The 26,315-nt window shown below is 42.1% G+C and overlaps 1 protein-coding gene across 1 annotated transcript; it reads right to left on the reverse strand.

Moving 5' to 3' along the window:
- Positions 1-357: 357 nt before the first annotated feature.
- On the reverse strand, positions 358-25,684 carry nrde2 (NRDE-2, necessary for RNA interference, domain containing). Its single transcript, XM_060933853.1, has 14 exons — positions 25,547-25,684; positions 9,717-9,831; positions 7,082-7,282; positions 6,577-6,717; positions 5,971-6,427; positions 5,392-5,770; positions 5,113-5,246; positions 4,816-4,939; positions 4,576-4,745; positions 4,035-4,433; positions 3,078-3,943; positions 2,771-2,912; positions 1,539-1,610; positions 358-1,463 (listed from the first exon to the last, which is right to left on the reverse strand). Exons 1-14 carry the CDS (start codon positions 25,602-25,604, stop codon positions 1,338-1,340), a joined length of 3,384 nt encoding a protein of 1,127 aa, XP_060789836.1. The 5' UTR covers positions 25,605-25,684; the 3' UTR covers positions 358-1,337.
- Between the last annotated feature and the right edge of the window lie 631 nt (positions 25,685-26,315).

Raw genomic sequence — 26,315 nt, forward strand, 5'->3', positions numbered from 1 at the left:
TTTGAGTGAAAACCTCCTTCCATCAGCAAGGGCATTGAAGATGAAACGTGGTTGGGTCTTTCAGCATGACAATGATCCCAAACACACCACCCGGGCAACGAAGGAGTGGCTTCGAAAGAAGCATTTCAAGGTCCTGGAGTGGCCTAGCCAGTCTCCAGATCTCAACCCCATAGAAAATCTTTGGAGGGAGTTGAAAGTCCGTGTTGCCCAGTGACAGCCCCAAAACATCACTGCTGTAGAGGAGCTCTGCATGGAGGAATGGGCCAAAATACCAGCAACAGTGTGTGAAAACCTTGTGAAGACTTACAGAAAACGTTTGATCTCTGTCATTGCCAACAAAGGGTATATAACAAAGTATTGAGATGAACTTTTATTATTGACCAAATACTTATTTTCCACCATAATTTGCAAATAAATTCTTTAAAAATAAGACAATATGATTTTCTGGATTTTTTTTTCTCATTTTGTCTCTCCTAGTTGAGGTATACCTATGATGAAAATTACAGGCCTCTCTCATCTTTACAAGTGGGAGAACTTGCACAATTGGTGACTGACTAAATACTTTTTTGCCCCACTGTAATAATAATAATGAGCTGTGTCAATGATAAAATGGAATGAATAAGTCAGAAACTGTTATTAAACGTCAATTAAACAAATTAATCCTAAATTAATGTTCTATGTCGGTTAAAACGCGCATTTTAAAAAAATGCATGAAGTTTGTCTGCCTTCCTGTTTAATACTGCTGTAATACACACTGGGTGTTTCTCTCTATAACCTGCATGTTATCAGGTGTGTATGTCAGTAGGGGGCGCTGTGTGATGAACATAGTGACAGCAGAGGTTGGGGGGGGGGGGGGGATGTGTGAGAGAGATTTAAAGAGCTGGAGTAATCATGTCAGGATGTGAGGGGGTTTAGTGATATATTCTCCTCCCTCACTCCTCTCAAACCACTTGTCTTCTGTATCCACGACGTGTTTGTGTTGATGTTGTGGCATTTAGTATGTGTCCTACATTATACAGCCAATACAGCATGTAGACTGGAACACGCCTACCGTGCACAGATGTGGTGTTAATGTGATAAACTGTAGGAAATTCTATTAATGATCATTACTCACTCAGTTCCCTACATCAGTGTGCGACACAGTGCATCAGTGTAGGAACACAGACAGATTTGAAACACAACCACAACTTTCCACAGGATAACAGTCACTTATTATTATTAAAAAAAATAATTCCCCAAGTTTTTCCCCCCACAATAAAAAAAATAAATAATTTGACGAATAAACACAGTCTGTGATGTGGAGGCATGAGGAGGTGCAGTGCATTGTAGGAAGGTCTTTAGTCCTCCAGCAGGATGTCCAGCTCCTCCATCGGGGTCCGGAGTCTCAGCTCCTTCTCCATCAGCAAATCCAAAACCTCTTGCACACGATCAGGGAACAAGCTCACAGCGTCCATGTACAACACCTACACACAGAGTCGTGTGATTGAGGAGTTACAGATTCTTAACATGCAGGTGAGTGAAGATAATGAAATACTCACTTTCACCCAAGGGACATGCTGTAGAGCTCTGTAGAAGATTCCTCTTCCTCTCTCTGCATCCCCGTTACATACCTGTAAACACATCACCTTTGTCATCATCACAATCACCACCACCACCATCATTGTCATCTTCAACACCACCACCTTCATCATCAGTGTGCTTTGAGTTGTTGTTCAAATGCTAGATTTATTCTTGACTGGTAAGGTAGGATTCTGACAGTAAACTTTGTTACTTGGCTCTGTTAGAATTAGTCTTAAGACTTTAGTACTGTTGATTCTGTAGTGTTGTTTGGAAGTGTCTTAGTCTGTACTAATAAAGTTCTCTCCTGTGTCTAATTCAGAGTAGTTTCAGTCTCCCTTAAGGGTTGAATGGTGGGCAGGCCTTACTCAGATATACTGCTGGTGTATCCACAACAGAGAAGCAAAATTTAATTCTAAAAGTGTTAAGTTTAGTTCGACATTGTTGCCTGTTCCCTTCTCAGCCCTACTCAAATTCACAGACCTCACTCCAGATCAGGCTGCTGACCTATCTGCAATCACATCTCACAGACCCAGAAGCTCTCCTACACAAACCAGAGGCTGAACTACCAGTATCCTCATCTGCCTCCCACTGTCTCAGTCGGTAGGCTCTGGAACTGCCAGCCCACCATACAGAAAGCCAACTTCATCTCGGCTTTAGCTTCCCATTACTCTCTCCACTTTCTGCCAATAACTGGGAGCTTAAATCACTCCACAGGCCTCGGCTACACTGGCTGCTCTGTCCTCGGCTTGTACATTCTCACACTCGACAAGAAATTGGCAGGGGTAGTGGTACAGGTTTGCTTTTGTCTTGGAGATGGTACTTCACATCTCTTACTGACTCATCTCAGTATGTCATCCTTCAAATTCCAGGAAGTTACCACCTTATCATCTACCACCAAAAAAAATTTCATACTATACAAATATACCCAGCAGGGTTTTTAGACTGATAATAGTCTTAGTCCCTGACTTAATGAACCAGTATCAGGATGTATTTATTGATGAAGACTTCAAAGCACTTCTGGAAGTTTCTCTGGATAAGGGCATCTCCTAAGGGCCATAAATGTCATCATAATCATCGTCTTCTCCATCACCTTCATCATCTATTTCATCAGCTTTTTCATCATCTTCATCAAATTCATCACCTTCATCAGCATCACCACCATCATCATCATAATCCGCTAGCTCTACAGTAAAACTAAAATAATCTTCACCATGAAGTTGATGTAGCGTCTCCACAGCAGAGGGCAGTGAGTGCCATGCTCTGTCGCAACGGCAACCTCAAAGAGTGAGCGGATGCGGTTGCAGAGACCAGTCTCCGGGAAGACAGAGAGGGAATCAGCTGGGAGACCTGACCTGAAAAAAAAAAAAACACACAAAGTTAAAATGCTGTACAAAATTGTAACATTACTGGACTTTCTCCAAAGCCACATCACATTTACTGTCTGGTACACTCCTATACAGAATACCCACATTGCCCTGTATATAAGGTGCAGGGTTTGGGACACGCCCATACATTACCGTAGAACAGCATCTATCCGTTTCTTCCTCTGCTGTTCGGTTGTTAAAGTGAACAGGTGAGGCAGGATACTGTGGTTGCCCTTGGTGATGGCATGTAGGAACCGGCGGGTGTTAGCAGCATTGTAGTAGTGGGTGTCAACCTGGAGGTGGAGCCTCCACAGAGGGGCACTGTGGGGCAGCAGGGTGAGTGCATCACTCAGTGCTGACCTCAGACGCCGCAGAGGAAACGCCTGGACACTTGAGTGATAAAGTAAAAGCGCCACATGCAGAACACACACGGCCTCACGCTCCTGAGTGCACTTCATGTTCTCTCTAGCCTGAGTGAACACCGTATCAGCTGCATCAACCCCCACTGTCAAATACTGGAACAATCCAAAACAACCAGTCAGAGCACAGGGTTTCTCACAGATCCCACCCTCTGTTACGGCATGTTCATATGCTTTGCGTGCTTTCAGTATGGCTACAGCACTGATCTCTCCTGTGAAAGGCCTGTAGGCGGAGCCCTCTGCTAATTTAGTCAAGATATACACTGCCCGAGAGGAAGTGGCAGAAGTAGGTGTGGTCCTTACACTCTCAGCCCCGCCCAAACATATGAGTTCCATTTCTAATTGTGCATACAGTAGACAGAGGTTGCAGAGGGTGGAGTCACATAGACCCAAGGCCCCGCCCAAGGAGAGGGCAGAATCAAAAACCTTGCGTGCTTCGTCAATGTTTCCTAATAACCACTCGACATGGCCGTACTCATGCCACAGCGACAGAGAGCTACGATTCTCCTGCTGCTTCAGTAAACGCTTCAGTAAGCGCTTAGTGCTCTTCCCCTGTGTCCTAGTACACTTCTTTTTGCCACTACGTACACACTGCAGCACCTGCAACACACACACACACACACAGGAAAGAGGAGTTCAGATCAGACATCAGAGGAGATCAGACATCAGGGAGAATAAAAAGAGATCAGACCTTAAGTTTTTCATATTGCATCCAGCAGAGAGTGACTTCTGTTCTATCCTGAGGTGGAAACAGTGGGAGGGTCTGTTCCAGAACATTCCTGACAAACTCCTCCCCCTGTTTACAAAGCCCCACCCTCTTCCTCGAGTCACACTGAGAGGTCATGTGACCCACAGCACTGATTCCAGCCACTGGGAGATCATGGGAGGTCAAAGGTCTCTCAGTGTCAGGAGTCATGTCCAACAGGGTGGAGTCATCCAGGAAGGTGAAGTCATCTAAAATAAGGTTGCGTGAAGAGGAGGCGGAGCCAACAGGCACTCCTAGTAAGTGAAGGAAAGAGAGCAAGAGACGCAGGCGCAGTTCTGGCAACTCAACCCGGATCAGAGACTGTCCGATATCATCAAACAGCACCTGCACAGGTAACATGTAACAGGTTACTGTCTTACATCAAACAGCACCTGCACAATAGGGCGGTCTGACTGACTCAGCGCTCTTCTTTATTTGTGAAGAGCGTGTGTGTGTTATGCTTAAGTATTGAATGATGGAGTTGGACCTGTCTGTCTGGATCCTCACACTCCTCCTCTGATTGGCCCTTAGCTTTGTCCGGTCTCCATGGTAACCAGTGGTTGGCTTCCCGCCATGACTCCACGTCTAGCCAGATTCTCCACCTCGGCTGGGTTTTGTCTTTAATCTCATCTTCATCATCATATTCATCCTCTTCCTCTGTGACAACAATACACACTGTGGATTCAGCTTCAGGTATGTGTGTGCATGCGTGCGTGTGTGTGTGTACCTGCATCAGGTGTTTGTATCCATCCTCCTCTCTCCTGCTGCTTCATCCAGGCACTCCACCCTCTAGCCCCACCTTCCCCCACCCTCGGCTCCCCACTGTCCCAGAACGTCTCAAAGAACTCCACCTACACACACACACACGCGCGCGCACACACACACAGTGTATAACTGAGCAGAAACAGGTAAAGGACAATGTGTGTTTTGTCTCTGTTTTTCTGTACGTTTAATTTAGCCACTAATTAACACGTTACACAGATATATCTGTATGCAAATGTGTGTGTGATACACACACACACACCTGCTGTTTAGTGGTTAGGTCTTTGACATTGTCAGGTTTGAAGAAGGTGAACTCAATCAAAGCCTGGAAAAGAGACACAGCTTTCTCCGAGTGACCTGCCTGACGCAGAAAGTGGCACTGACGCACAAACACATCTGAAATACACACACGCACACACACGAAGAAAGAAAGACCGATAGAAAGAGATGTGTATGCGTTGAAATTAAGTTGCAGATTGGCTGGCTGCAGTAATGCCCATTATGACATCATAAATCAGTTCACTGATTAATTATCCCTCACCAAGCAGGTGTTGTTCTGTCCCCGGCAGCGATGGGTGAGACATCAGCTGTCCGTCCTGCACTGCGCTGAGCGTGCTCAGACACTTCCTGTATACTCCAGTCACCATGGGAACAGAGAAGGAGCTGAACTGGCTCTGTGTGTACAGGATGTAGCTCCTCCACAGGGGGCCGCTGTTTGGGTGGATGAACACAACCTTCTTCCACTCCTTCAGCTGTGTTGCGCTATCCCACAATCCCCTGCCAAGCGCGAGTCTGTGCAGCTTCAGCTCCACACTGCCGGGGTTACACTGCAGCGCCCGATCAACCACACTCAACTTCCTGTCCAACAGTGCACGCTCAGACCCCGCCCCCTGCCCTGAGAAAGAGCCACCCACCTCGTCCTGAAAACGCGCGCGCGCGCACACACACACACACAACAATTCAGTGTTTAGTAACAGGTTTCACTTAAATAATTAATATTACTGCCTTAAATATACTGTATATCCGTCTCTCTCTCTATTCAGTTCAGGAGTGTTTCAGTGGCATGAATGTTACAGGTCACATTATTGCCAAGGCAAGCAAATAAATCAATAAACCATACCTGAAACTGTATGAACTCCAGCCACATGCTGATGTCAGTGGGGTTTTCCCTCAGTTTCTTGTTAAACTCCTCCATTCGTGCCATTAACATGTTTGACGGAGGCGGATGCACCTGACCTTTGACCTCAGGTTGACCTTTGCCCTCCAGCCACAGTGAGGTTGCAGGGTCATACACTCTGAGAGGATCAGTGCTGGTGCTGGTTTGGGGGGTGGGGCCAGAGTCCTCCTTACAGGGGGGGAGTGGGATAAATGAAGCAAGGTCAGTAGATAGGGTGGAATCAGTGGGAGGGGCTGAAAGAGTGGGTGGAGCTTCAATGCTGAAAAGGCAGCGGTTGGAGGGAGAGAAATAACGCTCGTCTCTCTTTTCTTTACGCTTCCTGTCAGGGGCGGAGTCTTCCCAACACACGGCCTGAGTGGTTCTGTCCAATCCGAGAGCAGAGCTGCCCTTCCTCTTATACCTGCACATACAGAGGATAGAACCTTGAGGATCCACAGAGTTTAATAGCAGAAGAGAATGAGTTCTCAACAGTAACAGCATGGGTTCTAGGGCAGAGAAAAAAATATAAAAACACCTGACAGAGACAGGCAGGCAGACAGACAGGTGTACCTGGCAATGTGAGCCCTGTACAATGATTTGTACTCCCAGTTCGCGGGGTCGGACTTCCTGTCCATGTAGAATAGCTTCTCAGTGGGACACTGAAGATCATCAAACCACAAAACTCCACCTACATTAACCAAGTCTTCCTGTCTACACACACACACACACACACACACACACACACAAGCAAAGTTATAGTTCCTCTACCTTTCCTGATTTTTTTTATTCCCCTAATTTCTCTACTTTTATATTTTTCCCCCAATTCCCTTCTATGTTGTAGTTTTCCTGATTCTCATTGTTCACTTATTTTCCCTCATCCCCAATTCCCCAACCCCTATCTTTCTTTACGTTCACATCTCCCACATTCGGGTAGTTCACCTCACATCCACAGCCTGCCTACTCTCCTTTCTCCAAATTCTTCTCTCTTACCCGTTTGCACTAGTTTCCCTCAACGCATCTCTTAGCTCTCCTAGTTTTTGTTTTACTTTCTCCAAGTGCCTTTATAGTCTCACACCTCTGTGATGGTTCCAGTTCTCGGTTCAGAAGGTCACTGGGGTAAACCGTGTCCGAGTCGCTGTTCTCTGAATTGTCTCTGCTGCGCTTCTTCTCCTTCTTCCTTTTCTTCTTCTTCTTCTCTTTCTTTCTCTTCTTCTTTGATCTGATGTCGTCATCATCATCATCACCATCATCATCATCATCATCATCTTTTTGCTCACTGTAAAATCAATAATAAACAATATTGAAGACATTTGATGCGTTGGTGTGTGTCCCCTTCATTACACAACTTTGTTTCACACAGAGATGATCATCTGATTAATTATCCTCACTGCGCTAATGCCAATCACATGATCAATTCATTTCTATTCCTTAGCACAGTGTTTTTCAACCACTGTGCCGTGGCACACCAGTGTGCTGTGAGATATTGTAAAGTGTGCCGTGGAAAATTATCCAATTTCCTTAATTGGTCATTACTTGGTACAGAAGCGCATTGCATTCACTGGATTAAAAAAAAAAAAAAAAAAAGACACCATATCTCGTAATTACAAGAAAAGAAAGAGCATCCAGCATAATTGCCTTAATATTCTGAGACAGGAGACGTGACGCAGCTGTAATGATGCGTGAGACAGGCAGACATGGAGAAGTTTTTGAAAAGGAATGATCCATACTCCGAACAGGGCCCAGGACAAAATTCAGACCCAGATGAAGGCTCTAGTATGGGAGGGAGTCAAAAGAAAATAAAGACGGCGAACTTGAGGCAGTACAGCAAAAGCTATCTTTCATTTGGATTTACTTTCACCAGGGATGCGATGACACAGACTCTGTTGTGCCTGGTGTGTGGCGAAAAGCTAGCCAACAGTGCCATGGTCCCAAGTAAGCTTAAAACACCATCTCCAAACGAAACACCTGACGCTTCAAAACAAGCCCGCGGACTATTTTGTTCGCCTGCGTGAAAACACGGAGAAGCAGGCAACTTTAAATGAGAAAAAACACAAAGGTGAATGAGCGAGCCCTCAAAGCTAGCTGCCACGTTGCTGAACTTGTTGCTAAATCAAAAAAGGCGCACTCTGTGGCAGAGTCATTAATACTACCTGCCTGCAAAGCCATTGTTAAGGAGATGCTCGGCTCTGATGCAGTAAAAGAAATCGCCAAAGTCCCTCTCTCAGATAACACAACTGCCAGACGAATTGATGACATGTCTGCAGACATCAAAAATGTTGTTTTGGAAAAGATACAAAATCAGTAGGAAATTTGCTTTGCAACTTGAAGAGTCCACGGATATTAATGGACACACTCAACTCTTGGCCAATGTGCATTTTGTGAATGGAGATGCCATTAGAGAAAACTTCCCATTTCGCAAGGCACCGCCACAAAAAACAACGGGAGAGGAAATTTTTCGGGTCACATCAGAATATCTTGACCAAGGAGGACTTACATGGGAAAACTGCACAAGCGTTTGCACTGATAGAGCCGCAGCCGTGGTCGGGCGCACCAAAGGCTTCGTTAGCAGGGTGAAGGAAAGGAACCCAGATGTTTTTGTTACACACCGTTTTTTGCACCGTGAGGCTCTCGTTTCCAAGACTTTACCAGCAGACCTTGTTACTGTGTTGGATGATGTGGTGCACATGGTAAACTTTGTAAAGACACGGCCTGTGAAAAGTCGCATATTTGCATCATTGTGTGAGGAAATGGGAGCAGATCATACAACCTTATTGCCCCATACAGAGGTCCGATGGTTGTCGCGTGGCAAGGTGCTGACCCATGTGTATGAGCTGTGGGAGGAACTTAGTGTTTCTAACAACTGAGAGGACTGATTACGCAAAGCTGCTTGCAAGTGATGAGTGGTGTGTGAAGCTGGCATACCTGGCAGATATATTTCATCATCTGAATGATCTGAACACACGAATGCAAGGCCGAAACGAAAACCTGCTTACAAGCACAGATAAAATAAATGGATTCCGTTCGAAGGTGAAGCTCTGGCAACAGCATGTGGAACGTGCCAACCTTGACATGTTCCCACTCACCGAGACGTCAACATTGTTGCTCTGTGTGAGATAGTAGGTGAACATTTGAAAACTCTTAAGGAGAAGCTTTCATTTTATTTTTCTTCAGCCTTCACTGAATCCCTTGAGTGGGTTAGGGACCCATATAGCTCAGCATCAGTTGCTGGGAAGGACATGACTTTACAGGAGCAAGAGGAGCTAACTGAACTAAGACAAGATCGTGGTTTAAAGCTAAGCTTTGCTGACCTACCTTTGGACAGTTTTTGGCCAACTGCTGCAAAGGAGTTCCCCATTCGCTCAAACAAAACTATTTCAATATTACTCCCATTTTCCACCCTGACTGCTATAAAAACTAAAAACAGAGAGAGATTGAGAGCTGTTGATGAAGAGCTTCGCGTGTGTCTGTCTTCAATTCCTCCCAGGATATCAGCTTTGTGTTCATCTAAACAGGCCCAGGTTTCACACGGAGTGAGTATAAATAAATTAAGGGACCATATTGTCATTATTAAGCTAAAAAGTGTCATTTTATAATATTTTTGGGTGGTGTGCCATTGGATTTTTTCAATGTAAAAAATATGCCGTGGCTCAAAAAATGTTGAAAAACACTGCCTTAGCATATGTGTGTGTGCTTATGCAGTGAGTGAGGACCTGCTGCGTGTGTGTTGTGGAGTGCACGTGTCCGCTGTGTCTTTGTGGATGGTCCGTTGGTGTAGAGACAAAGCATCCACGTTGCTGAAACTGCGATTACTAAGCCATTCTAGATCTGTAAACACACACACACACACACACACACACACAGAGGAAATAATATATCAACATAAAACACCATGTACAACCCCAATTCCAAAAAAGTTGGGACACTGTGTAAAACAAATACAGAATATGACAATTTACAAATCATGGAAACCCTATATTTCATTGAAAATAGTACAAAGACAACATATCAAATGTTGAAACTGAGAAATTTCATTGTTTTTTGAAAAATATATGCTCATTTTGACATTGATGTCAGCAACACATTTCAAAAAAGTTGGGACAGGGGCAACAAAAGACTGAAAAAGTTGTGTAATGATAAAAAAAAAAAAAAAAAATAATAATAATAATAATAATTTGGTTAATTGGCAACAGGTCAGTAACATGATTGGGGAAGAACATCCCAAAGTAGGGGTGTAACGAGATCTCGCGAGATTAAAACATGACGATATTTCTCATCAAGCTTGAACCTGTCTTGCGGGAACAAAAAAAAAAAAAAAAAGTCATCAGTTACAGAGGATCTTTGCTAGTAGGTAGTAGCAGCCAGTGTAATGTCGGAGTTGGAGGAAATTCGGGTAGAAGATGCTCCCGCTACTTTTAAGTCGTATGTCTGGCTGCATTTTGGGTTTCCGGTGGAAACAATAAACGGCAATACAGCGACAGACAAGACACGAACCATTTGTAAGCACTGTAAAAAAAAAAATCATGCCGTACACTGCGGCTAATACAAGCACTATGCAAAAACACTTACAGCACCACCATGGCTCTCTACTTAGTGTTTAGTCTACATCTAGTTCATATCTAGAGTGTTTATACTGTTTATATTGTCTGTTTGAGTGTTTAGTCTGTGTGTAGTTCTTATCTAGTGTTTACACTGTTTATATTGTCTGAGTGTTTAGTATGTCTTGTTCTTATCTAGTGTTTATACTGTTTATTTATATTGTTTATATTGTTTGAGTGTTTAGTCTATGTCTAGTTCCTATCTAGAGTGTTTATACCTGTTTATATTGTTTGTTTTTTTTTCAATTATTCTATTTTTATTTATTGCATTGCCTGTTTGCACCCTGGGTCAGAGAGGACTGATATTTCATCTGTGCTGCATGTATAGCATATTTGACAATAAAGTTGACTTGACTTAAGCTGTAAAGAAAATGACGAAAGGACAGACAACACTTAAAAATGCCCTTGGACCTCAACTTCCACAGTCAAGTGCTAGAGTCACGGCAATAACAAGAGACATAGGCGTTTTCATTGCAGCTGATATGAGACCATTTTCTGTAGTAGAAAATGCAGGATTTAGGCAACTCATCCACACTTTGGAACCAAAATACACCATACCGTCACGTTCGCATATTGCTCGCACAGTGGTGCCAAATATTTACGAAGAGACCAAGGCTATGATTAAACAGACTCTAAAAGAGGCAGAAAGCATCGCCATAACAACCGATGGTTGGACATCTAGAGGTACACTGAGCTATATCACAATTACGGCTCACACAATTACTAGTGACTGGAAAATGGTAAAATGTTGTACTTCGCTTTTCGAGTCCCACACAGGGACAAACATAGCTGAAGTTTTACAAGCAGCTATCACTGACTGGGAGCTTACAAGGCCAAACCATGGCATGGCTATTGTAACTGATAATGCGCGTAACATGGATGTGGCTGCACGTGAAGCAAGATTGGAGCCGCACATAAAGTGCTTTGCCCACACTATAAACTTAGCTACACAGGCTAATCTCAGTATAGCACGCGTCGCTCGTTTGCTCGGGCGGGTGAGACGTGTGGCTGCTTTTTCCATCGGAGTACTACAGCTACCACGGTGTTAATGTCAAAGCAGAAACTGCTACAACTATCACCACACAAGTTAATCATGGACGTCACCACACGATGGAACAGCACCGCTGATATGCTGGATCGTTACCTGGAGCAGCAAGCCGCTATCACAGCAGCTCTTACCAGCCCAGAGATAAGACAAAATGCCCGAACCATCAATACACTTGACAGCTCCGATTTCAGAGATGCCGAAGACCTTGTGAAGCTGTTGCATCCTTTGAAGACAGCCACCACTGTCTTATGTGAGGATCAGAGCCCCACAGTGTCACTCATTGTTCCACTGAAGAACATGATCGAACAGAGCATGACACCAAATGATGGCGATTCCACCACTGTGGCCAACACAAAGAGCACAATCCTCAGTAATATTTCAGGAAGATATAGTGGAGATGCATACAACTTTCTGCTGGAGTGCACAGCGCTGAACCCAAGGTTCCGGACTCTACCTCAGTTAGACCATGATCAGCGCAACACTGTTTTCATGAGGGTACAGAAGAGGATAAAACAGCTGCAGCAAAATCAGGTAGATCACTTTAAATTGCTTCTTCCTATCGTATGTGTAACAATTTTCTGTCTAAATGTATGTTCTCAGTTCCAGTTGAAAAACAGAGTCATGGTGTGTGTGTGTGCATGCGCACTTATGTGTTTAGAGGAAGAGGGGGTATTTTCTGGTTAAGATTAATGCCAATGTTTCTGCTGTTTAAAGACCATTGCTGAGGAGAGGGCAGAGGAGGCAACCACCAGTGGAGCTCACTATCCCACACGTGGAGGAAAAGGGTATCTGGGAGCTGATTCAGAAGTGACAGAACCTGCTTCCAAGAAGACTGCACTTGAGAATCTGCTAGGGGACTCTTTCTCTACAGAGACAGAACAGTCAAACAGATCACAACAGATTGAGAGAGAAATTGAACACTACAGAAGAGAGGCCTCTATCCCACTCAGAAGCGGTGGAGAGAAAACTGCACTCAATATCCTTTGTTGTCTCCACTTGCCAAAGCATATCTCTCTATCCCTGCTACCTCTGTCCCAAGTGAGCGAGTCTTTTCAACTGCAGGAGACATAGTTGGTGCCCAAAGGTCTCAACTGCTTCCAGAAAATGTAGACATGCTCATATTCTTGAAAAAGAACATGACTTTATCTTAGGCAGTTGTATCAGTCTCTTAGCTCTGTGTTGTGTTGTGTTTGAAGAAAATGTTGTTCTCTGTTTGCACTTTAAGCATATGACTGGTTGTGGTTTCTACTATATAGGACAAAGAAAAGTTGTATTTATTTTTGTTATTTATGTTTCTATTTTTTAAAACTTTTTTTTTTATAATTTGTGGAAAATGCTTCAACACTGTTTCAATTAAAAGCTAGAAGTTACGTTTCAGGAATCTAAAGGAGAGAAACCAGTCTGTTGACTGAGTTTTTTTGAGTTTGTCAAAACTATTTTTCCAGACATATTTATCATCTTTGAAGTTTTCTTAAAAATATTTAAAAATCTCGTCTCGTCCTCATGAACCCAATATCGTGTCTCGCCTCGTCTTGTGAGATGAGTGTCTCGTGACACCCCTATCCCAGAGAGGCTGAATCTCTCAGAAGTAAAGATGGGGATGGGTTCATCACTCAGTGAAAAACTGCATGGGCAAACAGTGCAACAATTTAAGAACTAGACCAGACAATTCCCCGGGGGAAATTGTGAGAGGATGCAGTGTGCGAAGCAATTCGGTCACGCATGTTTGCTGGCCATGAATGTGTGACCTGCTATGAAGCTACAATGCCATGATTTATATGTGTGCTCGAGACAGCAGCCCCCCCCCGATCCCTCACTGGCCCCAGTCGGCATGGCGACAGGCCTGAGCAGGAGCGTGAAGACACACAAGATTGTCAGTTTTCTGCTGTTTTTTGCTCAGGAGCAGGCCTCGAACAATGACAAATAACTCGAAAACGAAAGCAGCTATTCACAAAATTATTTCACAGTGAGTGCTAGAAGGGTCTCCTGAATACACTGATGTAATTTGTCTGTAGTGTTAAAAATGAGGACACTAGAGCGAGTTAAAAATGAGTGACTTTTCTGTCACGTTTATAATGGGTGTCAATGAGGCCTCTCGGCTGCACTCTCCTCAGTTTGAGGCTTTTCATTCAAAAACTGTAAATCCTATCGTTTAGGTAGACACATTGTGTGAATCAGGACAAGTTTTACTACTACTTTTGAGAAATTTGTGTCTGTAGAGTGAAATTTGTGGCTGAAACCACAGTTTAAGCGAGAAAGTTTGAGCTATTTTTTCAAGCTCTCTACATTCTAACTAAACGAGCTCCACTGGTGTGTAATGCAATAGACACCCATTCAAAAGCCGGATTTTCTCCCGGAACCCACATGGCGTTTGAGCCGGGACTGATCCGAAAGTGTAGAACCTAGCAGAAAAGTTGAATGCCAGATCCACAGAGGAGAAGTTTTCCTACGTCTTAGAGTTTGAATCACGTCTCTAGGTGAAAGCATGCCAGAGCAGCGGATGTTTGAAAAAGTGCTTTTTTTTTCAATTAATTCCATAGAAATGAATGGGGTTTTTTTGGTCGATTTTTTCACGACTATGTCGCGAAAAAATCGTATTCTGTAGAGAAAAGTAATAGCATAGCGAGTCCGATCGAGCCGCATGTTTTGATATATTGTTTGTCTGTGTGCGACGTACGGTTATTGAGTTATTCGAAATTGAAATTTGCGTAGGAATAATAAATAGAAGAAGAAGAAGAAGAAGAAGAAGAAGAAATATGTAGAAGAACAATAGCTGCAGTGCTTTGCACTGCATCCTAACTAGAGTCGACAATTCCCCTGCGGGAAATTGTGAGAGGATGCAGTGCGCGAAGCAATTTGGTCACGCATGTTTGCTGGCCGTGAATGTGTGACCTGCTATGAAGCTACAATGCTGTGATTATGTGTGTGCTTGAGACAGCAGCCCCTCCCCTCTCTGCTCCCTCACTGGCCCCAGTCGGCATGGCGATGGGCCTGAGCAGGAGCGCTGAGTCACACAAGAGCTTGTCAGTTTTCTGCTGTTTTTTGCTCAGGAGCAGGCCTCGAACAACGACGAATAACTCGAAAACGAAAGCAGCTATTCACAAACTTCTTTCACAGTGAGCGCCACAAGGGTCTCCTGAACATATAGATGTAATTTTTTGTCACTAGTGTGAAAAATGAGGACACTAGAGCGAGTTAAAAACGAGTGACTTTTTTGCCAGGTTTATAATGGGAGTCAATGAGGCAGACTTGCTGTCCTTTCGTTACTTTGAGGCATCTCATTCAAAAACTGTAAATCTTATTGGTTAGCTAGACACATTGTGTGAATCAGGACAAGTTTTACTACTACTTTTGAGAAAATCATGTCTGTAGAGTGAAATTTGTGTCTGAAAACACAGTTTAAGTGAGAAAGTTTGAGCTATTTTTTCAAGCTCTCTACACTCTAACTGAACGAGCTCCACTGGTGTGTAACGCAATAGACACCCATTATAAAGCCGGATTTTCTCCCGGAACCCACATGGCATTTGAGCCGGGACTGATCCAAAAGTGTAGAGCCTAGCAGAAAAGTTGAATGCCAGATCCACAGAAGAGAAGTTTTCCTACGTTTTAGAGTTTGAATCATGTCTCTAGGCGAAAGCATGCCAGAGCAGCGGATGTTTGAAAAAGTGCGTTGTTTTTCAATTAATTCCAGAGAAATGATTGGGAAATTTTGGGCGATTTTTTCGCGATCACGTCGTGAAAAAAATCGTAGAATAACGAACAAAGTAATAGCACACCGAGTCCGATCGAGCCGCACGTTTTTATATATTGCTTGTCTGTGTGTGACGTACGGTTATTGAGTTATTACGAATCAAAATTTGTACGGAAGATGGGGTTTTTTGGACCTGCGACTTTGAGCTGTTGGTGGCGCTAGAGAGTTTAGGGTGGTGACTTGAAACTTGCTGAGAAAAACCTTGAGTTTGTCAAGAAGCAGTGTGCAAAATTGCAGAACTTTTCCAGAATATGACGTCAAGATATGAGCCAAAGGACACTTTTCCTAGCTGTAGCGCCCCCTAGCGGCCAACTTGTTCCACTTTTTTTGTGGGCCTTCATGGAGGGGTGGGGCATAATGCCACCAAGTTCTGTTAAGATACGCCAAAGCGCGGCTGAGATATGAGCACACTTCCTGTTTCGTGTCTGCGCAGCCAATTTTGATTGGCTGCCACGGCCAAACGCTTACGAAATTCTAAAATCTGGGAGTGTCTTTTTTGCAGCTTAGTCCAAAGTTGGCATGTACCAAGTTTGGGAGAAATTGGTCAAAAATTGAGGGAGGAGAAGCATTTTAATTGATTTTCACAAAATTCAAAATTGCGGGAAAACTTTCGGAGGTTGAAAATTTTGTCAGAGGGTGCGCTGGATTCGTCTTGGCCCAAGGATTCCAGGGATACCAAGTTTTTGAAAATCGGCCCAACGGTTCAAAAGTTACAAGCAGAAATGTACCTGCGACTTTGAGCTGTTGGTGGCGCTAGAGAGTTTAAGGTGGTGACTTGAAACTTGCTGAGAAGAACCCTGACGTTGTCAAGAATCAGTGTGCAAAATTTCACAACTTTGCGCCAGACCGTTCTAGGGGTAGCTATAAATATGTGTAGTTTTTCAAATAATTCCATAGAAACGAATGGGAAATTTCGGGTGATTTTTTTTGTGACTACGTCGCGAAAAAAATCACATTTTGATGAACAAACTAATAGCATACCGAGTCCGATCGAGCCGCACATTTGGATATATTGCTTGTCTGTGTGCGACGTACGGTTATTGAGTTATTCGAAATCGAAATTTGTACGGAAGATGAAAACGGAGGAAGAAACACGTAGAACAACAATAGGTTGCAGTGCAGCAGCACTGCATCCTAATAACGTTCCTCAATGTAAAATTGCAAAGAATTTGGGGATCACATCATCTATGGTACATAATATCATGAAAAGATTCAGAGAATCTGGAGAAATCTCTGTAGACAAGAGACAAGGCTGAAAACTGACATTGGATGCCTGTGAGCTTCAGGCCCTCAGGAGACACTACATTAAAAGCAGACACGTGTGCATTGGAAATCACTGCATGGGGTCAGGAATGCTTGAGGAAACCATCGTCTGTGAAAACAGTTTATTACTGCATCCACAAATGCAAGTTAAAACCAGATATAAACAATATCCAGAAATACTGCCACCTTCTCTTGACCCGAGCTCTTTTATGACGGACTGAGGCGAAGTGGAAAATTGTCCCGAGGTCTGATGAATCAAAAGTAGAAATTCTATTTAGAAGTCAAGGGACCATCCGGCTTGTTATCAGTGTACAGTTCAAAAGCCAGCATCTGTGATAGTATGAGGGTGCATTAGTGCACATACCATGGGTAGCTTGTACATCTGGGAAGGCATCATTAATGCTGAATGATATAGACACGTTTCAGAATAATATGCTGCCATCCAGACAAAATATGTTTTTCAGGGAAGGCCTTCCTTCTTTCAGCAAGACAATGCCAAACTGCTTTCTGCACATATTAAAACCGCATGGCTCCATAGTAAAAGAGTCAGGGTGCTAAAATGGCCTGCCTGCAATCCAGACCTGTCTCCCATTTAAAACATTTGGCACATTATGAAGTGCAAAATACAACAAAGGAGACCCCGAACTGTTGAGCAACTGAAATTGTATATCTGGCAAGAATGGGACAAGATTTCTCTTTCAAAACTACAGCAATTGGTCTCCTCAATTCCCAAACGTTTACAGAGTGTTGTTAAAAGTAGAGGTGATGAAACACAGTGGTAAACATGCCCCTGTCCCAACTTTTTTTTTTAAAAGCGTGTTGCTGACAGCAAATTCAAAATGAGCATACATTTTTCAAAAAACAATAAAATTTCTCAGTTTCAACATTTGCCATGTTATCTTTTTACTATTTTCAATGAAATATAGGGTTTCCATGATTTGCAAAATCATTGCATTCTGTTTTTCTTTACAGTTTACACAGCATGCCAACTTTTTTGGAATTGGGGTTGTACAAGAGACACATTGAATAAAAAATTGGAGGAACTTCATAAAGAGAGAGTAAATCAAGGGAAAGTGGACAAGGTCTCCATGGAAAAACACATCAGATTTACTGAGATACGGCAAAGTGTAAACTCCTCTGTCCTGAAAAGGTCATAAAACTTAAAAGTAACAGTTTTACCTCTGACTGTTATAAAGTGCTAACACTGGAGACTCCTTCCATACATGTTTCATAAACATCTCCTTACAGAAAACTTCACATCAACAATTACACCCATTTTTAAACAGATTATGTAGAGCAGGGGTGGGGCACTTCCGGCCTCCGGGCCATATATGGGCCACGAGACCGTTTGATCCGGCCCACAAAATGATTCATAATTACTCACACAAATTTTTTTTTAAATAAATAAATAAAATCAGAAAAAAAATGAGACCACAATTAATAAAATAGGTGAGTGGTTGTCTTTCCGGCCCAAGGTCAGGGTCCTGAACCCTACACGAGCAGATCATGATCATGCACGGTCACGTCATGTCATTTAGCAGGCATAGATAGACTGCAGGGTTTCCCATACATAGACCATTGTGTGGCGCAGCGCCACACAATGGATTCATATTGCCACACAATCAGACTCGCGATTTTGAAAAAAAAAAAAAATTCCGTTGCGTATCCTTCCGTTCATTCATAGTGCTCTTTCTTCTCGTTCACGCGCGTGCGCGCGCACACAGAGACAGACGGAGAGGCGTGCTAATTAAAAAGTTCCAGGGATGAGAATTTTCCACCGATCGGCGGATTTCCGACTTTTTCAGACCAAAATGATTGTTTTTGAGATAGATGTAAATCCACTGAGAAATTTTCGGGGGGGGGGGGGGGGGGGGTATGGTTAACGATCTGTGGTCACCTTATAACGCAGTCATCCCAAGTCTCCCAGAAGTTCCAGGAGTCTCCCGCATATTGATAGCGGCTCCCTGATGCCCGCAAATTGGAGAATATCTCCCGGAATCTAGAGCAAGCGCGTGCACGTGAAACATTAATATCTGCCTCGCGCATATGACTGAGTGCGCGAGGGAGCGCGAGAGCGCGCATGCTAGACAAAGAGCATCCTGATTGGGTTACTCAGCAAAATAAGCCAATCAGCTTTCAGTGTGGGCGGGCTTTTATCTCTTTTCTGGAGGACCGAAGTTTTCAGTTCAGTCGGTGCAGCCTACAGGATCGGCATGGCAGAGAGAGAGCGCGCGCCCCCAAAAAACGAAAATACAAAACCCACTTCACTTCAGATTACACAAAAGAATCTCCCTGTCTAATAAGGGTAAACAATAATGACAGTTTCGCACGATGTACTGTTTGTAGCAGTGATTTCAGCATTGCCCATGGTGGCTTAAATGATTGTAAAGGACATGTTGAGGTGAGGAGTGTCAGTTCATGTGCATTATATTTAGGTCTACAACAGGCTGTCATGAAAAGACCAAACTTATTGAAGATTTCCATAAAGTAACAATGTATGAATATACATCATTTTATATATCTCACATATATCAAATACACATCATATATAAGCGTGTATCTTTTATAAATGGGGTTAGCTTATCTAATGTAGCATGTTGGGGAGAATCATAGTATCGTATCTATATTTCTGATAAAATTTTAGGTATGATACCGTGTATAACTCTCGTACTTATTGCTCATTTCATGGGGGGGGAATTGCTGGCATGTGCCGCACAGGAGCGTCTGCCCAAATTTTTTAGGCCGAGATGAACTTAGTTTTTTATTTTTAAAAAAAATTCCAATATGTAATGCCCATTGTACATGCCTGTTCTTTAATTCAAAATCACCATCTTGATCTTCAGATTGACCATATGGTATATGTATTACATTACACAACATCCTGTCCAGATAAAACCTTGTTAGTACACACAACAGTTGAAAGGGAAGTGATAAGTGATGTTGAATGTTGCCTGCTTAATATGCAAGACCTCCTGCTACCATGATAACATCAGAAGAAAGCTTAAGAGAATTATATGATAGAACTTTTTTTCTGGTTTGCACTTCAATTTAAAGGATTAGAGTATTCAAAGACATGAATAGCAAAAATGCAGAAATATAATACTGTAGAGCTCGTTTATATTAAAAGGTGCATTGATTTTTTTGAAATCATCAAATGTGAATTGATTAAAAACAAGTCTCTTGTACCATATTAATCATTTTCACCTGGTAGTCCACCAAGAAGGGCAATTTATTTCCAAATACATTGCAACTTTTTGCTGATAAAATTAATGGTTTTGGGGTTAAAAAAAAAAAAAATAGCCAAAAATCATTAGCTCCCTGCCCCTGGGCCCCGCTGGGTGCCTGCAGCCCCCAAACCCCTGGCTTTTTTCAGACTTTAATATTTTTCATTCTCATCCCTGAATAACGCAGCCTTCCCGAATCGCCTTCCGACCCCTTATTTTAAAAGGTAGCCTACGTCGTGCTCGTGATGAGCTTTATCATAGCCTTCTTGGCTTACAGGAAACAGACATCCCTGAGTCAGGCTATAAGCCAATTTTGATGCATACAGTAGCACCTTGACGCGAGGAACCGGCCTTATTGCATTATCCCGTTTATCCCGCTTCAGCATTCATGCAAGTTATTAATAATGGCTTGACATTCACAATAAATAAGGCTTTCCCACTAGCCTAAATAAAAATGTTATACTCGCGGGGATGCCTAGTTGATGCTATCTGAAGCATAAAATCTAAATATTTTAAGAAACATCTTTATTAGCTTTATTGGCGAAGTAGATAAACCATCACTGCACTGGGTTTCTCAGCTATGAATAGGGTAAGCACATAGAAATTCAGTATTCCTTTGTTTTTTTTGATGTAATGGAAATTTTTAGTGCTTTGATGAAGAAAATGTACTTTTTTATCCATAGATTAAAACAGACCTCAGGAATAGGCTCCAAGGGCAACACCTGGCAGCCTGCTTACAAATCTCCATAAATGGTCCCGAACCCAATGACTTCCCTTACGATAGGGCACTTGAGTTTTTTTTTCAGGAAGCCACGCAGAATTAAATGTTCTGATAGGGCATGCAGGCTTTGCACCAAATAGGGTAATGCTTTTTCTTTGTTAGTTGCCTTGGTGTTACCTTAAGTGGTTTCTTACATCTAATTATGATATTTTATTATTATTTTGTTGTTACATTATACTTTATTTCATTTTAGTATTGGTTGAGGTAAGTGTTGAGTTCAATATTTAAAATAAAAACCTCCAGCTTGTTTTTTGCAATTTATTCCTTGAATGTCAACTAAAGAATGATTGAAAGATTGCCACCAAAAAGGCAAAAAACTAAGGTAAAAACTAAACTTTAACTTCAATTTTGGTGAATAATTTTCATAAATTTAAAAAGACAGGTTTTCCACCAACATCAAGCCCAGCAAACTAATGGCCTGCCCTGTAATGTAAAGTTGGGTCGAGGAATGAAACCAGGCAGGGTTCTGGTAAAAGAGCAATTCCAGCGTTATGGACGTGACACTTGAACTCAAAATGGCAACAAATGACCCAGTGCATGTTTTATTGTCTCCCAGTATTTAAACAGGTGTTGCATATTTTAAGGCTGTACCATACTGGAGAAGTGATAGAACAAGAACAATTCCCATAGTACATCTAGGGCATGCCAGAAAATGCCAATAAAAGATGCATTATGGATGTGACAGAAAAAGTATCACTTTTCTTGGGTGACTGTACATTTTTATCAAACTCTGTGAAATTGTAAACCTAATGTCGAAATGGAGATATCCATTTGATAGAGGGGTCCAAGGTGAATATTAAAAAAATCTTTGTTTAAAATATTTTGTATTTCATGCAGAGTTTCGGAAGGAAAAGTCAGCGTTATGGATGTGACGAAATTCCGTTATGGATGTGACGCGTCTGAAATAGACATGGCATATGTTTAGAAAATCAGCAATTTAACCACCATAACCCTTTGAAAAACTCTCTAAATATCAGCTAAAAATATCAAAATTCTTAAATAATATTTAGGATGGCTATTGTTTTGCTGTTTTGTGGATTTTAGCATACATTTCTGTGGCTTGTGGCAATAATATAGAATTGTACATGATCAAAGTTGATTTTAGCTTGGGGTTTACATTATAAGAAAGAAAGACTGACAGTGACATATTAGGTTGGTTACAAATTGGTTCAACTTATTCACATCTGTAAAATACAGGCCTAGGTGATATCTCTGGGAGTGGTTTTGATGTATTACATGTTGCTTTATTTTTGCATGGTGAGGTTGACATTTACATGGAATTGCCCAAAAACTGTTTTAGCTGTCTTCTCTTAAAGAACTTAAAAGAATTTAGATTGAACTGAATAATCTCAAATGCTTCTTATAGCTTTAAAATAGTCCCAGCAGGTGACTGAAGAAAAATACTGTGTGTTTGAACACCGCCCGCTATAAACACTTTGCATACACCCCAATGACCAACTCCACCGACTGCCACGACACCACCACGCACGATTCCCTCATCGGCACAGTGGAGCACCACAAATTGCTACCTGGTCTGTGGGAAACACTGAACAGGCATCACAAATACCGCCCAACTCACCGTTTCTGTGCATGGGATTACAGCAGAGTTTGATACGCGGAAGGAAATGCTGTCTTTGCAAGCCATGCATGGCACTATCAAAAGGTGAGGATTTGTTTGAGCTGCAAAGCAACAATGAGCTCAAAGCTAGGTGCAACAACCTTCCTCTGCTTGAGTTCTACAAACTGTATGTGTGTCCTGAGGATTTTCCCATACTGAGGAGACATACACTGAAGTTTGCATCACCGTTTGGGACAACCTACTGCTGTGAGCACCCTTGGGTGGCGCTGTCCCAGGTAGGAGGTCGATTCCACAGTCATAGGGTCTGTGAGGAGGGAGGGACACTGCTCGGGTCTTGCTGAAAAGAGTTTAAAAGGTCCAGATATTCCAGAAGCACGTGAGAGAGGTTGGGGAACTCGCTGGCTGAAGGCTGCGGTGGTTTGGCGGGAGGCAGAGCGGAATTCAGACAGGAAGCTAGGCAGGACTGGCTCCAGCCTAGGATGGTGTTGTCAGCCCAGTTTAGGTGGGGGTTGTGCTGCGTTAACCATGGTAATCCTAGGACGATGGGTACGTGGGGGTCGTTCATGACGTGAAGCTGGATGGTTTCTGAGTGGTTACCGGAAATCCTCAGGGTAAGCGGGGCAGTAAGGTGGGTGATGGTGGTCAAGCCGGTGCCATTGAGTGTCAGGACAGTGGGAGGGACGTCGAGAGACAGTAATGGGATTCTCAGACGCTTGGCGGTGGCGGAGCAGATCAGGTTCCTGTCCGCCCCTGGGTCGACGAGGGCCTGGAGGTGGTGATGCTGGTTGTCACAGATAATGATGACAGGGAGTAACGGACGAGATATCATCATATATTATACTTGGTTATTTATTTATTGAGGAAAATGATCCAATATTACATATCTGTGAGTGGCAAAAGTATGTGAACCTTTGCTTTCAGTATCTGGTGTGACCCCCTTGTGCAGCAATAACTGCAACTAAACGTTTCCGGTAACTGTTGATCAGTCCTGCACACCGGCTTGGAGGAATTTTAGCCCATTCCTCCATACAGAACTGCTTCAACTCTGGGAAGCTGGTGGGTTTCCTTACATGAACTGCTCGCTTCAGGTCCTTCCACAACATTTCGATTGGATTAAGGTCAGGACTTTGACTTGGCCATTCCAAAACATTAACTTTATTCTTCTTTAACCATTCTTTGGTAGAACGACTTATGTGCTTGGGGCGTTGTCTTGCTGCGTGACCCACCTTCTCTTGAGATTCAGTTCATGGACAGATGTCCTGACATTTTCTTTTAGAATTCGCTGGTATAAAATTCAGAATTCATTGTTCCATCAATGATAGCAAGCTGTCATGGCCCAGATGCAGCAAAACAGGCCCAAACCATGATACTACCACCACCACCGTGTTTCACAGATGGGATAAGGTTCTTATGCTGGAATGCAGTGTTTTCCTTTCTCCAAACATAACGCTTCTCATTTAAACCAAAATGTTCTATTTTGGTCTCATCCATCCACAAAACATTTTTCCAGTAGCCTTCTGGCTTGTCCACGTGATCTTTAGCAAACTGCAGACGAGCAGCAATGTTCTTTTTGGAGAGCAGTGGCTTTCTCCTTGCAACCCTGCCATGCACACCATTGTTGTTCAGTGTTCTCCTGATGGTGGAGTCATGAACATTAGCCAATGTGAGAGAGGCCTTCAGTTGCTTAGAAGTTACCCTGGGGTCTTTTGTGACCTCGCCAACTATTACACACCTTGCTCTTGGAGTGATCTTTGTTGGCCGACCACTCCTGGGGAGGGTAACAATGGTCTGGAATTTCCTCCATTTGTACACAATCTGTCTGACTGTGGATTGGTGGAGTCCAAACTCTTTAGAGATGGTTTTGTAACCCTTTCCAGCCTGATGAGCATCAACAATGCTTTTTCTGAGGTCCTCAGAAATCTCCTTTGTTCGTGCCATGATACACTTCCCACAAACATGTGTTGTGAAAATCAGACTTTGATAGATCCCTGTTCTTTAAATAAAACAGGGTGCCCACTCACACCTGATTGTCATCCCATTGATTGAAAACACCTGACTCTAATTTCACCTTCAAATTAACTGCTAATCCTCGAGGTTCGCATACTTTTGCCACTCGCAGATATGTAATATTGGATCATTTTCCTCAATAAATAAATGACCGAGTATAATAGTTTTGTCTCATTTGTTTAACTGGGTTCTCTTTATCTACTTTTAGGACTTGTGTGAAAATCTGATGTTGTTTTAGGTCATATTTATGCAGAAATATAGAAAATTCTAAAGGGTTCACAAACTTTCAAGCACCACTGTAGATCAGCCAGATATAATAATAATAATAATAATAATAATAATAGGTAAAATATTATATTGTAGTATCTTCATTACATAAAATGCTCAAAGAGCTTTACATCAGTACATATAAAATCAATAAGAACACAAGACTAAAAGCAGAGCATTAAAACAAACAGAGGTGGATAAAATTTAAAAAGAAAATGGGGAGATTAAAAAGGGACAAAACAAAGTTACACAAAGTTGCTTTTTATTTAAATAGCATGAAAGAAAGCTAAAATAAATTGGCTGCATCTTAATTTTCAGCAGAGATTATGGGTTAAAAAATTTTGCTTGGCCCCCATAGGATGTTATAAAACTCAAATGGCCCTTGATAGGAAAAAGGTTCCCAACCCCTGATGTAGATCATCTGCTGTACACGTCCCTGATAACGCACTGTTACTATAGAAAGGATAATGTATTGGAACAAGTGCATTCATATAAACCCGTGATTTGCAGCTGCACTACTGTCAGATTTGCTGTTCCAAAAAATGCATCAACACCTTCTGACCAATCACAATCCAGAATTCAACAGTGCTGTGGTGTAAATAATAATTAATAAACTGATTTTGCTCTATAAACAGGTTTAACATTTATTGTATAACTGCACACACCCATGTACTTCCTACACACAACTTTTACTTAACTGCATAATTTATATTTAAAATCAGTCATATAGTTGTCTACATTCACACACTGCATTAATGTAATAATAATAATAAACACTTATTGTACAGTGAAGATTAAATACATCTGAACAAGTCTCATAACAAACACACCAAAATAAAACACAGATTTATAACAAATAAAATAAACAACAAAGAGAAAGCTGGGTTTAACTCGACAGCCAGATTCATAACTGTCGATAATGTGAAGTGAGGTAACATTAGCATTAGCAAGATGTTGGTTCACTAACCAGTTTATTTCATTCAGACAAAAGTTTAAATTAAATTTACTCATTGTAATAAACTCACCTGTGTTTTTAGAGTTATCGGCATCTGACACTCCACCAAATGCAGGAAATAATGCCATATTGCAACTAAACCTTGTTGAAACCTGCTAGCTAACAGGCTAACCAAGCACTGTCGCACACATATGACGTCAGAAGCTGAGTCTTCCCCACTGAAAGCTCAGTGGTGTTTTGTGGGGCTGAAAGAGAAACTATCACTCATTTATTTTGGCTTTGCCCTTATTCAAAACTTTTGTGGAGTAAGCTTGCTCGTATCATCATAGACTCCATTCATTCAGACTTTGCATTAAAGTGGGAAAATGTCTTGTTTGGTTTTCATGAAAAGGAGTATGTGGGCTCTCAATATTATTTGATTAATCTTTTGTTATTTTGATGCAAATACTACATTCATAAATGTAAATTTCAAAACAAAAAACCTAACTTCATTGAATTTGGTATAGATGTGAAACATTATAGATCTGCAATTTCTTCCAGCACTAATGAAAAGGCTGTTAGAACGGAAACTATTTTTGTATTGTATAACGTCTTTTTATGATTACTCTTTTATCTGTATAGGCTTTATATATATATATATATATATATATATATATATATATATATATATATATATATATATATCCCCTGGCGTAATTATAACAATACTGTTTTATTTTCTTGTAGCCTTTGTATAATGTGTGTTTGATTCAATAAAAAAAAAAGCTCAGTGGTGTTCCCCCTTGCTTGCTTGAGCTTCTTTTAGGGCCCCGCCCACTCGAAGTGACCAAGCACACACA

The sequence above is a fragment of the Neoarius graeffei genome, chromosome 11 (genome assembly GCF_027579695.1).
Source record: "Neoarius graeffei isolate fNeoGra1 chromosome 11, fNeoGra1.pri, whole genome shotgun sequence".
NCBI lineage: Eukaryota > Metazoa > Chordata > Actinopteri > Siluriformes > Ariidae > Neoarius > Neoarius graeffei.